Source organism: Anneissia japonica, unplaced genomic scaffold (assembly GCF_011630105.1).
Source record: "Anneissia japonica isolate Jap-2015-1 unplaced genomic scaffold, ASM1163010v1 scaffold4058_len632159_cov189, whole genome shotgun sequence".
NCBI lineage: Eukaryota > Metazoa > Echinodermata > Crinoidea > Comatulida > Comatulidae > Anneissia > Anneissia japonica.
Genome location: NW_022735300.1, coordinates 393,991 through 411,042, shown reverse-complemented (window position 1 = coordinate 411,042; position 17,052 = coordinate 393,991). Strand labels below are relative to the sequence as shown.

Here is a 17,052-nt window from a genome sequence, read left to right as displayed (position 1 = left end):
CAGAACAAACATGCTATGTCAAATAAACATAATGACCAAATTTAAACAGGATTAAAAAAAAAACACCTTTAATTAAAAACCCAAAGACAACACCCAGAATAACATGCTTCTTCTAATTAAGACGTTCGATTTGATTAATTAAATTAATTTTGTAACAAGGATGCACATGCTCGCCAACATGCAACAGGCAGCATGTCACCATGGCAACAAGCTGCCATGGGAAGCATGCAGCCATGAAGCAGAAAGCGGAGCCAGTGCATCCCCTCATCGCCATGGTAACTGCAAGCTTTATTTCACATCCAGCATGACAAATCAACACCTTGAATAACGAAATTTCCGATTTTCATTTTAAAATATGCAGCATCCACAATTAAAGATAATAATTATATTGTAATCCTTGAATTTGCATCCAGCAAATTAGTAATCATCTTAAAAATGAGATTTTCATATGCAAATTACTTATACAAATCATGCAAAGTCATTTGCATAAATTTGAATATTGTCACCTGGGTTTGTCCTAAACATTCGAGCATGTTTACTCAGTTGCTTTGGCATGGTTTGACAACGATAAACATAGTATTTACTGTTGACCCGATAAATAGTCTTCGTATCCCTACTTGATGACACTCCTGATAAATATACATGATTAATATAAACCAATCAATCAAAACAAATAATGAATCAGTCAAATAATCCAAAAATTCTCCAATTCTTATTATAACTATAGTTCTCTGACCATCCCATCCATTAATTCTATTCTGCCTGCAATGTAAGAAATGCTAAGAAATGAATGCTTTCAATTGCTATTGGCATTCACCCTAATGGGACCCCAATAGAAACTAATGGTACCCCAAAGGATACTAAACTTTTTTTAGGATTAATTGGTTATCCCAAATCTACCCATGTTTATTTCTTTCTGTCCTATTGTATGTTGTATTGTGTCATTGATGGATTCAAAATATAAACAAACAAACAAACAACACCCTAAAACCATTGGTGCCTAGTTGTAAAATAACTGTTGTAGTTGACTTCTTGTGAAAACTGGTTCCTTTTAAATTTTTGTTTCATTATTGGTCAGATTCATTTTCTGTTGCAATTCTTTGCAACCGTACTCATTAATTACACTATCTAAAATGTTACTTGAGATGTTCTCATTTACATAATAAAAATAATAACTAGCACTAACTCAGAATTAAGGGGAATATCTTTTGTGCTATTATCCCCTTAACATTGTTTTTTTAATTGTTCTCTAATTTCTCCATTTTCTAAGTTCCAAATAATGTAGGTTTTAGTAGCATTATAATAATAATAATAATAATAATAATAATAATAATAATAATAATAATAATAATAATAATAAAATAATAATTGTTGTGGCGCATATTGTCATGACCTCTATGAGCATCACAATGTAATATAGGTTAAAAAAATAAATATCAAAATAATGTGTGCCTAAATGAACTCCTACTCCTTAAACTAATTTATGGTTGATCTCTTTGGAAATCTGGCTTGATGTTTTAATCCACAGTCAAAGTTGCCATCCTGACCATGAAAATGCGAAAAATGAAAAAACTTTCAATCTCTGCTGATATTTAGATATGACCAGATTCAACACAAAGCCTTTGATGGTTGATCTCTTTGGAAATCTGGCTTGGTGTTTTAATCCACAGTCAAAGTTGCCATCCTGATCATGAAAATGCGAAAAATGAAAAAACTTTCAATCTCTGCTGATAATTCGATATGACCAGATTCAACACACAACACAGAGCCTTTGCGGTCTGGTAGTATTGATAACAATTTATAATCTTGGTCAGCAGATTCCTCATCAGTTCATAATTCTTCAACATTCAATCACTGCATTATCTGACTTATTGTTTCTAATACGCATGCATACAATACACTACAGTACCTTTTTAGAGGTTTTGTTTTATTACTGAAAATACATTTTGATAGGTTTTGCACGTATATTGGTTTTATTTTTGTACAATTATTTTTTCAAAACATCTTGCAATATCTTGCTGTTGAATGGTGTATGGTACCAGCAGGTGGGCAGGCTGAGCCTAGCCCTAGACTTCAGGGAGGCCTAGCTATAGAATTCAAGATGTACATCCTAACTAGCAACTGCAACTCCACTCAATACATTACAGCTACAATCTAAGAGTATCTTTAAATATCGGGGCTAAATTTTGTAACAACGTTGAGCTGATAATGCGAACCTTACCTCGGTAGTGAAGGATTAGCTCCTGAATCGTACGGAACTCTTTAGTTCTTGCGATGTAATAGTAAGCTGTCTGCTTCTGCCGTCTTATTTTGTAATGCCTGATGTTGGGCCCATTTTCATCGATGTCTCGTATAGACAGAGCATGATTTCCTGAAATAGATAGAGGCATATTACTCAAGATACAGATGTTTGTTTCACTACAAAATTCTGGCTGCCTGGCAATAGTATTAACCTATCACACTAAAGATTATATCAAAAGAATAAATAAAAAAATATTTTTAAATTCTAGTAGTTATTATTATTTGAGTAATTTATTCCTTATTATGTATAACGCTTTGAATAATCTGACTGACATCAGGAGGAAAATATAATATTATTCTTAATATTAATAAATTATAGTATTTTAGAAATATTTGTAAGATTTGCAATACCTAAACTTGTTTCACTCTCTCTGACCAGGAAAGATCCTTTAGGAAGTCTTGCTTGCATCAACCTGTTGGTAGCGTCTCCACGACTGATCCGGCCAAAGAACCATCTGTAAAAAATTAACAGGATAAACAGAGTAAATACTAAAATAAGTATTGGTGAAATTTTCTTTGGTACTAAGCCTCATATGTATTTTACGGTCATTTTTATAAATCTTTGTCCATGAAATCAAGCCAATAATGATAGGTTTGATCACATTTTGTTTATCATCGTCAGGTGAAAACACAACAAAGCTATATCTTGGAAAAAAATAACTAACTATATAAATAAAGCTAGTTCATATTTTACATAAACTACTATATGCCATTAGATAATAAATTTATTGGTCAATATTTTTAATAGTCCATTTTATTTTGGCAATGGCTATTGTTACACCAGCCTTAAACTAATTGTGATAGGAGTCCATTTTATTTTGGCAATGGCTATTGTTACACCAGCCTTAAACTAATTGTGATAGGATGTTAAGTTTTCATATTATAACTACTATTCATTTAAAAAAATAAGAAAATATAGTTAAAAACAAGGGTCCTTGGAATGTATAAATAGATGATCATAAAAAAAAATGGTATTTTATTATTTAAATAAATTAAAATAATAATCAACCAAATTAAGCAATTCAAATAATGGAACAAATTTTTTTCAAGTATTGGCTCAACATAGACTCCAGGGCTTGTTATTTCAAAATGACAAGCGAGCTAACAAACACAAACCTAATTTTGTTTAGGTGAGTGAAGATTTAGGGAGGGGGAAATTAAGTCTCTGTGGAATAGTTTTATACACGTAATTATTACTGCAGTTCAAAGCAACACAAAATATATCCTAGCAGAAAACACAGCCCCAATATTTGGGGTTTTTACTAATTTAAGGCAAGTAATTTTCAAACCCAAGGTGCTCTATTTTTCACACCTGCTGTGTTCTCCCGAAGCCGTTTTAGCCATCAATTTTATCAGTTAAAAATAACTGACCAACCAATAAAAATTGTGTTGGTAGAATAAAAAAGTACTTATTAGGCCTAGGTAGTCTAGGCTGGCCTTCTTATGAACATCATTCCAGTCCAGGCCTAGGCTATGATTATATGTATTGTTTTCTGAAGCCATTGAACTCCACTTAAAAAGGCAATACCTCACTTTGCGTGCGCTTAGCTGGCTTTATATGGACAAATTTACCAGCAAAATTTTTTTATTTGGGAGAACACTGCACTTGTGAAAAAGAGTTAGATGAGGGAAGGTCTGGGACTGCAATCACTCACCTCAAATCACAAGCTCTGAAACACTATATTTCAAATTAATTTTTAACTAGTTAGGTAGTAATTTAGATTTATATCAATGACATACCTGAAAATAAAACTACAAAACCAAAATGGTAACATTAAACTAAAAAATACCACACATATGACACTGTATTCCGAATTAGGAAATGAGCAACAAAAGAAATTCACCAGGAAGTTAAATCCACATAGCTTTTACTATTGTTATTACATGTATAGTCAATTTGAATGTGAAAAGGATATCAATCCCAATTTATGCAATGTACTGTACTATTAAAGTACAAGTATGGCTGATTACAATGCTTACAATTCACACAGATACAACCAATAAAATTCTTTACGAAATCAGATTTCAGTTGATCCAGATGCAATCATCCGAGACTTATTTGATGCTTTGCTTTGCTGTGTCAGTTTTAGAAGGGGTGGAACAAATACAGTGTAGGTTTATGTTTTATGTACTGTATGGTACCAAGTTTATAACTTGTGGTGAGAGTAATTTAAGCTCAAGAAAAGTAATGTCTCGTAAATTTAATTTTAATAATAATGTTAGACTCATATAGTGCTTAATGCCAACAAGACCTCTAAGCGCTTCACATTATTATCCCCCCACCCACTTTCCCCGTCACTTGATGAAGCACATATGGAACACATACTCTGCTTCCAGGGTGAGAATTCCATAAGGCCTAAAAAAATTGTTTGTTTGCCCTCCAGCCCCCGCTCCTAGCTCACGGAAAATAAAGGGGCGGCGTTTTTTAAAAAGTTAGGAGTTTTTTTCAATTTCATAAAGTAATCTTTATTTTTCTCTGATTTGCACATCAACGTTGTCGTAAGTTTGGCGTCTGATGTAAGGTATCGCCATTCTAGGCCTAAATTTGTTGCAAAATATCGATTATGAGTTATTTTTATTCAGTTTGATGAATATCCTTTGAAAAACAAAGTGAGACAGGCTTAATTGCAAGCATTGCAATTTAATTATGTTAATTTTGGTGACAGGAGAAAAAAAACAAGTAAAAAAAAAACTTTTTCGCACCCACCCCTCCTATACTAATATTCAGCAATAAAGGACAAGCAAACAATTAATTTTTTTAGGCTTAATTTTGCAGACTGTAATCAGCACATTTTTTGTTTGAATCTCTCCTAGGTAGAGAGAAAAAAACCGTAGGTAAAGTGTTAGCCTAAGGACACAAGCGAAATTCACAGGGAGGGATTCAACCTCCAACCTCAAAGTTAAGAATCAGAACTGCAAGTCCTGCGACAAACCGCTCTTATTTTAATAAATATCATTTATTTGCACATGCCTATAGACCTTTAATTCACAAGCTGCTTATAGTAACCGGATCAGCAGAGAATAAAATATTGATTCATGCATACTGTATGCTGTAAAACCTCAAATGAAGCACTGGGCTTCTTTTTTTTGTGAACTTTGGATGGGCTTCTTTTCGAGATGGGCTACTTTTTGAGACTAATTTTGCAAAGTAAAGAGGGGGCTTCTTTTTAAAATGAATGCTGTAAATTTTGTGAATTTTTACAATTAAACAATAAATAAGGTTAATGTAACATCAATCTGTATTATGGAGTGTATTTAACTGGCAATAAATCACCTAAACTAATGTACAAACCAAGCTTGTTTTAATTTATTTTGTTTTCTGAAATTCATGCACAGTACTATCGCGAAAAGAAGCCTATGCTATTTTGAAAAGAAGCCCATGGGGTTCTTTTCGAGATGGGCTTCTTTTCGAGGCTGATTTTGCAAACTAAAGAGGGAGGGGGGGCTTCAATTCAAGATGGGCTTCATCTCGAGATTAAGCCCACTGGGCTTCAATTCTTGTAGGAGGCTCAGGTCTGATTTGTTATTCCTGCCATCAGAATCGATTCTTTTCTAGTGACAGAGCATTGTAATCCTTGACAATAAACTACGAATAGAGTCTGCTGTCAATGTACTATTAAGTTGGTGGTTTCATTTGTGCCATATTTATTAATTTCATTTGCTTATTCACCTTTTAAGAACTTTCTTATGTATTTTTAACAAACTATATTGCTCTTATTATTATACAGTATGTTGGATATAGCATCAAAGACACATTAGATCTGATCAGCTCTCCATTTACATGTCTCATTAAAGATATTTGGTATCAGTCACTGAGGATACAAATGATCAGCTCTCAGCCCATGAAATTAGGAAAGAATTAGGTCGGCAAAAATTTGCCGACCTTAAATTTTCGGCAGCTTCAGCAATTTTTTACTACCTAGGCCTATATTCTGTAGTATAAACTACGATTTTTCCGAACGCTCGACCTTACATTGTCATCTACAGATTGTGATTTTGTTAATTTCTCTATTAAATCAATATATTGCTGGTGAAAGAATGGTCGTGCTTGTATTAATTTAATAGTGTAGTATAATACATATGTTTTACATAAGAAAATCGCCGAATAAATTTTGTTTTAGCGTTCGTTTTATCGTTACCTTTGGCATGGGAAATATCACTTTCGTAAAAGCTACGATCGTATCATCACAGGCTGCTTGAAAACTACCCATGCATGTCCATGCGCATGCCCAGAATGATCTACCAGGGATTTTCCACGCATGTACAGTACTTGTCAGTAGTGAAGTCCCGATGCGATCGTGATTGCGTTTAAACAGACGGTAGGATTAGGCCTACAAAATGTTGAATTTTGTTTTTAGATAATAAACAACATTTTAAATATGATAATAATACAGTTAAATGAAGACAATAGATTTAGATAAGCATTACGATCTTCAATTGGGCGATGTTGTAGGCCTTGGCTGGCTAGCATCATTCCTACCTAGGCCTAGCCTACGAAAGACAAGACGACTGTACACAAATCATACGTACTGCATGCCTATTAGAAATAGTTATTGTACAAACAAATCTGTTTTATAAACCACCAATTTCCTTGGTTTGACAACGTACATGAAATTTAGTGTCTGCTATAGCCTGCTTCAGTCAAAGTTTTTGACTTTCCAAGAAGTTTTTGAAGCAAAGAAATCTAGGTCTAGGTCGGCAAAAAATTGCTGTCCCGTAGCAATTCTGGCTCAGCAATATGGTCGGCAATTGCCGACGTGAAATTCGTGGGCTGAGCTCTCCACTTTCCAAGCCTCGTAAAAATAGCTGGCATGATAGAGGAAAGGGCATAAATGATGTGGTAGAGCAGAGTGGTGGCGATGATAAGCTCTCCTAGCATCAAGAGTGCAAATGATCTGTTCTCTACCCTACAAGCCTCCTAAGAGATTGATACCTAGCATCGAGAGTGCACCTGATCAGGAATCCAATCCATAAAACTTATAAACAACAACAATAATAATAATAAACTTTATTCATTCCACCACCTATGGTACAATACCGAAACCAAGAAGGCAATGCCTGTAAAGCAGGTCCGGTGCTAACTTATAAATTAATGCCTTAAATAAACATCAAACGGATACAAACAAAAAACGGACAAAACTTAAAAGAGATTTGATATTAAAGTATTGACAGTGCAAATGATCAGATCTCCACTTCCCAAATGTCGTAACTGGGATTTGACAAATCCTCAAAGGTACAATTGATCAGATCTCTAATTCTTTCATAAACTTCACACAGATCTTCACTCTCCAAACCTCATAAAAAAGATTTAACAGTGTATTGTGGGTACAAATAACCAGCCTCAAATCTCCAAGCCTGATAAAATGATGTGAGAGTAGGGTATAAGGGATCATTTCTCCATTCCCTAAGCCTCATAAACCACTGCTTGCTTGTAATGTTCCTGCTTCTTGCACTGTAGACCCCGGTTCAGACCCGGCCAGCGTTGGGGTTTAATTGGGGTCAGATCGCTCTGGCTCCTTGAATAACCTTCACATGAGAATTCAATGTTGTTTCATGCAATAGGCTGTTTCTGGTGGTTTTTGGGAGTTCAATTGGCTAGTCTTATTAAAATGGATAATTTTATTATTTTCTATTTTGTCTCATCACTATTACAGAGGGCATGTTTTATGTGATAATATACAATTCCCCAACTATTATCATAAAACAAATATGATAGAGGATCAAGAGTAGGCAAGTAATCAGCTCTGCATTTCATTAGCATCATAAAATATTTTGGTGATACAGAAGTCTATTGAACAGTTCTGTTTGTAACAGCTTACCTATACTGTGTTAAAATATTTTACGCTTATTTTTAATTAAATGCCAAATATCCATGTTATCAAATGATTTTGTTGCATGCTTAAACTTATCAAATACATAGTACAGCAGGAAGAACAGAAAAGGCCACTTTCCTTTCTTCTTAAGTCATCTAATCTTAAATTTCAAATGCCAAGTAAGAAGTTCTATGAAAAAAAAAAACACTGCCTTTGTTCATTTTCTTTATTTCCTTTACAACCTTCATAATTCTCTTGATACAAATCAAAACTGTAATCAAAAAGTCAATCAATGTTTGTATGTAATTTTTTTTTGAAATAATACTTGTAAACATTTGTATTTGAGCTCCATAACCAGTCTAAATCATAATTAATATTATCAGAAATATGTGTGACACATCCAGCAAATCTTAGACAAGGATTTTAGCTGTGTGGTCTGTGAACGATCCTTGGGTGAAGAACACTGTTGAGTCATGGCATATGCCCTTAATTTTAGCTGTTATCAGAAGCGAAATTAACGTAATAAAAATGAGTAAAAACTTCCTGATACGGGCAGGGGATATCCCATTCAAAACTCAAGTCACACACAGACTTAGCAGAAACAGCAGAAATATAGTGGAAAAGAATAATTATAAATGTGTTACACATTGCAATTTCTGTTAATTTAAAAAATATATAGTAATTGTTATTGTCGTGATGGAATAATAGACAATAACTGGATTTGCGTCAGGAGAAACATGTATAGGTGTAATTTTGCCCTATCTGACGTGGAAATGTACCAAATACTCAGTACATTTGAAAACAACTGTGAAAAAAATCGCAAGTTGTTCTCGGGTGGGACTCGAACCCATGATCTCCAGATCACTAGCCTGGCATCATACCTCTAGACACCGAGCTTGCGTCTGATGGCCAGGGTTGAATTCGAGTCCAAGTAAGCAGCGGGTACTGCAGTGTTGATATAATATAAAAAATATAATGATCACAAATTTGGTAGTATTGTGATTTTTCCAGAGGATACAAAGTGGCAGACACTGTATAATACTGAAGGGTTAGATAAAAATTACAAATTACAATTTATAAATTTTAAAACAACAAGGAAATAACTAAAAGTTGAAGGATGAAGCTTTAGGAATACTAAAACAAAAAGGAAATACAACACAGAATTATGTATACTGACATAACACACAGTTGTGAATTTGGATCAAAATACATCAGGGACTAGATATGTTCTATCTCAAACGACACAGCAACGACACAGTAAGTAAAGATCTGGTTACATCTGTTACTGTGCATCGCTACGTACAGTAGGGCTTGATGGTAAACGTTATGACGTATTTCATGCCTAGGAGGACCTAATGCTTTATCTTTAGGATACTGTTCATGCTTGATACAGCATGCATGACATCTGTGAGAACAACCTGAGGTTGTGAGATATAACCTCTCCGTGGAGATTTTTTAGGACTTGACGTGCTTCACACAACAAAAACTTCAAAATTGTGACGTATGGCATGAAGCGCTATGTCAGCGGTAAAAGCAACGTGTTTAGGAGGCTCAATCTAAACACCTCTGTAGCTGGAGATATTGTAGGGCAGTTGATATGTTGCACTCCTTTAGCATGGATTCCTTTAATATGAGGGTTTGATGCTTATCACTACAATCGAAGCTAGGCCAGGCCATTGTGTGATTTTTACATGAGAAAGAAACATTTAATAAGGATTTTGGCATGAGTCAACAATGAACCTCTGTTCAACATTATCAATAATGAATGTAATCTTCCCACAAGTGCCTGGCATTTATTGGCATTTGTTTGCTTTATGTTGCTGAGGTATTATGACGACATTAATTTTGTTAAAAAGAAAGAGAGGAAACAAGAAGGTATTTGATTTGATCGAATGTGATTGAATTGAATTTAATGGTATCTGACTGGTCAAGGCTATATTTTAGGATAATAAATAGGAAGACAAAATATTCTCTGTATCTACTGGAACCGAGCCACATAGCTTGTATTCCACTATTTGCATTCACACCTGGGCTGTGTATATATATTGCCTTGGTTTGGCTATGTAATCATTAGTATTTGTGGGACTAGTTTGGGCCCTACCTAAGCTGGTCGAACGTTTCGTTTGGGTCTGTACCCTAGCTGCACTGATGAGGCCTGGAAGGCAGATATTGGGATTCCTTCCAGTGGATGCTTAGTTTATTTTGTCATTCTGATCGGATTTGCTCTATTGTTCAGTTTTAATTTTAAATTGTTTTGCTATACACATCTAGATGTGTATAAGAGACAGGAGCTTGATGTAGTATACAGTAGACAAAGCTTTTTATTTTAATTATAACAAAATATAAAATAAGTATTTAAAAAGTAAATCACATGATATCCTGATGCCTTATTCAGTTCATGAACAAAGATACTAAATAAGAGAAACAAGCACATCAAAATGTATACTCACTCTTCTGACTCTAAACTTTTTAGTGCTGCAATATAGTTGTTTGGAACAAAGCCTTCCTGTTGCGTTTTAATAGACCTTGCCAACCACCAATCCCCTTTGCTGTAAAAAAAAAAAAGCAACAAATGGATGTATTCAGTGTAAATTTGTGTCTGTATACAGTTAAGCATGAACATAGGTAGTCATTGTCAATGGGTAGGATAAAGAACAGGCAGGAAGTTGAAGGAAGGAAGGATTGAAAGGAGGAAGATGAGGTTAGCAGAGGAATTGAAAAGTAATTGAACAGGGAGAAGGAGGATATATATGAAGGAAAAAGTTTGAGGAGATGGAAGGAAATGAAGATGAAAGATAGAGAGGGAGGATAGAATGCTAATAACAAAATAAAGATTGGTAGAAAGGAATAAAATGATTAAATAAAGAGGAGGAAGAAATGGAACAGAGAGGAGAAAAGGGAATAGGAGAGGAATGAATGAATGAAATGGAAAGAAAAGTTAGGAAGAAGGAAACAGGAAGATGAAGCTTTAAAAATGTTGGAAAGAAAAGGAGGAAAGAAGGACAAGGAAAAATATAGGACAGGAAATGAGAAGTAAAAAGAGAAGAAAAGGATGAAAGTGAGTAAAGATAGACAAAAAGATGAGAAAAATGGCAAAAAATGTGATGGATGGAAGGAAGGATGGAAGAAGTATATTAGGAAATAAGAGAGCAGAAAGTAGAGCTAATCAGAGCTAGGTTTAGAGTGCAGAACAGAATACTCCATCTATTTAAAAACCTGCCTAATCTTATTTTCATTATCATATTCAATAATCTTAATTCTTCATTATTATATATTTATCACATTACAAAAATTCGCTAGCCACAAATATTCTTTATTGATTGCATCATGAGTTCACAGTTTATGAGTTTGTGTTTACAGGGTCACTCACAGGTTATGTTTATCCAACTATATAAAATGTGTGTAATGACTTCCTCATCTTTGTGCCCAAATTAACAAGAAATGATAGCACTTTTTCCCAGAAGTGAATTAACACTAAAAAACCAAGGATTATTATTTACGTAGAACTTGTTATTCCATTATATCAACTTCTTTGGAGGTCCTTGCACTCATCTTTCATGTTAAAAACCCCCTCCCCCACTGTCAGACTGTATAGTAAGACCTGCGCAGGGAATATATCCTCCACGTCAAAAATTTAGCACAGAAATCCGTCAACGAATTTCGGAAAATAAGGGGCAAAAATTCCCCAACAGGGGGTCCAAGTGGGGGTCCAGAGGTCCCCGACAGGGGTCCTTTGCCACTCTGGAGCCCCTACTAGCACCGCCACTATTATTAATACAGTGTTCGGGGAATTCCCCTTAAATTTTATGTTAGTATCAATTGTTTACATACTAAAATTCTACTCTATTTAATATTGGTTGACAGAAAAATAATGTCTATGATGATACACTGATGTTTGTATACCATAGGAATGGAACTATTCTACATATGTCATCATGTCTTTTTAACTTTCGAAATTGATTCTATTTCAATCCAATCCAATAATGTATATACTGTATTTAGTCAACATAATTATGGCTAAACAATACAGAAAAAAAATGGCAGTGTCAATAAAAAGGAATAATCTTTGAAATTCAATAGAGCTAGTTGATATGCGACCCTGGATATACAGGACAGAATACTGAGATACATGGCCACATCGATTATGATAATAATGACATTGATGAAAATGATGGTTGAAGGTAAATTACTATCAAAACAATTAACCAATTATTTGTCATACCTGTCATCCAACACATGAAGGGTGTCCCCCTTCTGAAAAGTTAGATCCCCGTCTGTTCTTGCTTCATAATTATACAGAGCAATGTATAGCTTCTGATCATTAGTTGCTGCAAACAAAATTGAATTATATATTCAATTTATTTATTATTTAAATAAAATGAATATGAAAAATAATGATGCTGATACAATAGAAGATGCTATCTTTTATTGCAAAGGTTTAATAAAGTAATAATAATAAAAACAATAATAATGATATTACAACAACAGAATTTAGTATTTAGTATTCAGTATAATTTATTGTCATTTTAAAAATTCATTTTTCATAGAAATATAACTGCAAGGGTTCACTTATAAGTAAATAACAGAAACAATAACTGATAATGCTAATAAAAAAAAACAAATCAGAGCAATTATTATAAACAAAATGAATAATGCAAATTAAATTATTATTAGATGCTGTCTACCATATTTAACAAGATATAGTAGAGGTTCAATAAATAAATTAATCAATAAATTAATTAAATATAAAAAAAAACCTTATTTTCAATTTCCAGTAAAGGCATGACACCTCATTTCCATTTTGCTCTTCACAAAGATTACCATAGTACACAATTACCAGCTGTATGAACTGTACTGTATGACTCTGTGAAGCTTTCGCTCCCACATATACATGATGCTTTTAAGGATGATTGTATTTCCATAGGATTTTTGTGTACATTGCCTTGTAAAAATAAACACGGAGGCCACCCAAAAAAGAATTCGATATGGGATAGCAAGGAAATAATAAGAAATAATCTTCTATTTACATACAATATGTATTCACTAATTTATAATGTTCTTCTATTCAATTCAAGGTTGAATAAACTCATAAACAATTTCATAACAGGTTGAACAGTGTCTGATTGTTATTTCAGATCAATTATACAAACTTTTCATTTCAACATCAAATTTTCAACTGTTGTTTACTTTCATGACACCAGAATATTGAATTATAATAAACAACAATGATAATATTATAATATAATTATCTGTTATACATAGGCCTTTGTAGTACAATTCAAGTTCTCTCATATTTACAGTAGTTGATTATTTGTTATCTGTTATTGGTCAGTTGCATTTGATAGTGCTTTTTCTTATGATTACATAGCGCCTTTTTCCCCTGGTATGGGTCCACATGTCTAAAGTACTGTCTGGGCACATTCTCCTGACTAGAGAAAAGCAATACAGATAAAGTGCCTTGCTCAACGACAAATGAAATGCAGTGTGGGATTGAAATCTCGACCTTCAGGTTGCCGTTGGAAAACCGAAACACATACACCGCACCAAATCAATTCATTTAGGTTGCAAAAATACCAGATGGGGGTCAAATAAGGTTGGATAGCCCTGGGCAGCTATGAATTTAGTTCAAACAAAGAGTATAAAACTGCAAGAGGTCCGACTGCCCCTGATTTTGTATGCAGCAAGGTATGCAGGCAATGGAAGGTTAAAAGTACTGCCACGAAATAGGGGGCGCCCTACACATAATTTAGGAAATCGCACGCGTTGCTCAAATCTTTTAAAGGCCACGCCCCTTCGTGGAAGTACTTTTTGCGTTCAAACGAATCCCCGGCAGTCGGACCTCTTGCAGTTTTATACTCTTTGGTTCACAGCTCTAATATCATTTTCCATGCAAGGTAAAGAAATGCCTAACTGTAGACATCTACCATCCAGTGGAGCCAAGGTCAGGCCGAATCAATTCGGGCAGGGCAAGTCAAGGTCTAACTTCCTGTTAATGCAAAGGCATGGCCAAATTTCTTGTACAGTCTTTCAGATGATAAGATACTGTACCATCATAAGCACAAAAATTATTTAATTTACTGTCATCTAGTTGTATAATACAGGTAACAGAATATCATTATTGTGTTTTCTGTTAAAAAAACAAAGGCCTATGTATCACAGACAATTATATTTACAGTATTATCATTGTTGTTTTTACTTTGCTAGTTTTATCTATATAATTTAATTTTTTATAATTTATATAAAGAGTGTAAAACCATAGCATTCTACTGTATGCTAAAAAATTATATATTTATTACATCCTTGTTTTACACACTAATTTTGCTAATGGAATGTGGTGCATGGGTTCGAATCATGAACAGATTAACATAATTAAATACTCTATATATAATAACTTATTAATTATTTGCATAGTTCATATTGTTAGTACATTATTAATGAATTTGACAAAGTTATGTAGCAATTTTACATCAACTATTTAAAATCATACTTTACTGTACATACAGTGCTAGTGTTACTTTTAATAATAAAACTGTAGTTAACATTAAATAATAACTTCTGAAGATTTCCTTCCGGTACTGTACTGATTAATTGTTTCCTCCTCATATTTCAAACGATTCATTAAATACAAAATTATAATTATTAATTAAGGCATTAACAAGAATTTGAAACAGATTTTACTGAATTCATAAAGAAAGAGTTTGCTTCGCAGGCCACAGGGAAATAAGCATAGCTCCGGGTGAAGTTCTCAAGTACCCCAAAAACAAACATTGTTGTAGACAACAATTATCCGGTGAGATTAAAAATTACCAGATTAAAAATCCAAAATTCTTAATATGGTAATCTCATTCAAGTCACTGCTGTTACTCCCTTTAGATGGTAAAAAAAATATACAAAGATGTATAGGCCTACTATACAGTAGGTGCATACAAATTTTAAACTATCGGTATTGATTGTAACAATAGGAAACATAATAATGGCTTGTTTTCAGCATGTCCACCCGAACTCACCCGACTGTCATAAACATTACAATGCCAGGTTTGCTCTCATTACTAGTTAAGTATGAATAATAATGACTGTATTGTTCTCATGTACTGTACATACTTATCATTATCTGCTCATAGTATTATAATGGGATAATAATCATTGTATAGAAATGCCATAAAAAAAACTTGTTTTAATAGATGTTAGAAGGAAGAGACAATAAGAAACAAAGAAATTATGAAGATGACAGAAAATTGAATGTGTGATAACAGTTAGGAAATTCCACACTTGCAATTTGTTTTCCAGAATAATCACAGATACTCGGAACAAATTTAATAGAAAAACCTAATAAAATCTTAGTAATGAAGCAAGTCTTAAAAATGGGACAATTATTAGGAATACTTTATAGTAAATGAGGAATGAAATGAAAAGTTAAAAACGATGGATGTTTGAGCTTTGGTAAAGAAAAAGGTTAGATTTCTTTGATGCAGAGGGTTTAGGAAAATGATACATCAAGGCTGGGTATAAAACCACCAAACCAGATGATAATACACGACAATGGAAAAGTGACTGAAGCCCACCTTTTAAGAGAGTTACCCTATTCAGACTACACTCTGTTGGGAATGGTTGCGATGTAACGGGTGGTAATCCAAAACTGTTTACTCCCAATCGCAATCAACAAGCATATTCAGACCAACACAAAAAACTTTATATTCTAGGGCCTATGTTGCCTGACCTCACCCAAACAGTGCCTGTAGAATTTGTTGTGATTCGCTGCAACAGATTCCGTGGTAATTTGGAGTAACAAGATTGTAGCACCCAATCGCAAGGGGTAACAAATGTGATATCGATTACTTACCAACTACTATTAGTGAGCTTTCACACACAATTTTACTTTGCGATTGGGTGTCGCAATCGCTACAACTGATTGCAATGCGATGCTAGTCTGAATGGGGTATTAACAACACAGTAATATGATGTGTATGTGAAAGTGGGGTGTAAAGATCACACTAAAGGAAAGAGAGGGAAGATTGAGGCCAAACAAAATGAAGTCTTTTCATGATGCTATTACTACAAGAAGCAATTTAAGCATTTACAGTTTATGATTAACAGGAACACAATGCTTTCCAACTGTATGTAAACATGCACAATTATTGTTATAGAACGCAAGTCAACTATGTAGTCTACATGTGGTAGTACACCTTTACATAGAGTAATTTCCATGTGTCTGTGCAGTGTAGTTTAGTTTATGTATGCTACATTCAATACACACCTACAGTGATGTGCCAATTACACACCGTTGTATAAAGATTAACTGGCACATCATGTAAAAATACACTACACATAGCACAGTACAGTATATGTGCAAACTGCACAGATGCACTATGATATAGTGAAAAGGGCATGTGTGACTACTGTATGTTGAGCTTTCATGTAGTTTGCATACGTTTGTATGTGTACTCTACAGTACATTCACGTATGCTACATATCCTACACAGTACAGTACTACACACGCCATACCAGGCCAGTAGCCAGGAGGGATTTTTATGGCTTGGGCAAACCTCCCTCTTTACTGGCAATCTTCCCTTCCCTTTGGATTTCCTGAATAAGTCCTTAAAACCCACAATGTACTGCAGACCCACCCAGACTCAGACAGAATGTTTTGCTGCAGATTTTTTTCAAACATATCTGCTTTTATAGCATTTTAGACCCATAAAACAAATTCTCTGGCTTCGGTAGTTTCAATGACCCCAGAGAACCCACTCCCCCTTGGAAGAATCTGGCTACGAGCATACATACACATGGTCTATGTAGTATGTACCAAAATATGAGAGGGCGTGGAATTTATTTTCGGTGGCCACGCCCACTGAAAAATATTGCTTCTTAGGTTCCCGAATACACGTTAACCTTGACAGCATAAGCATAAGCCTAGCCTAATTTTTTTTGCTTTGAAGTT

The 17,052-nt window shown here is 34.1% G+C and overlaps 1 protein-coding gene across 1 annotated transcript in view; it reads right to left on the bottom strand.

The window, feature by feature from the left end:
- LOC117116541 (tyrosine-protein kinase SRK2-like) overlaps positions 1-17,052 on the bottom strand; it is a gene marked incomplete in the record, with an annotated part of 39,133 nt that overhangs the window by 7,773 nt on the left and 14,308 nt on the right. Inside the window, 4 exon segments of the mRNA XM_033260597.1 lie at positions 2,222-2,371; positions 2,653-2,756; positions 10,565-10,663; positions 12,337-12,442. Coding sequence (XP_033116488.1) covers positions 2,222-2,371; positions 2,653-2,756; positions 10,565-10,663; positions 12,337-12,442 — 459 coding nt within the window.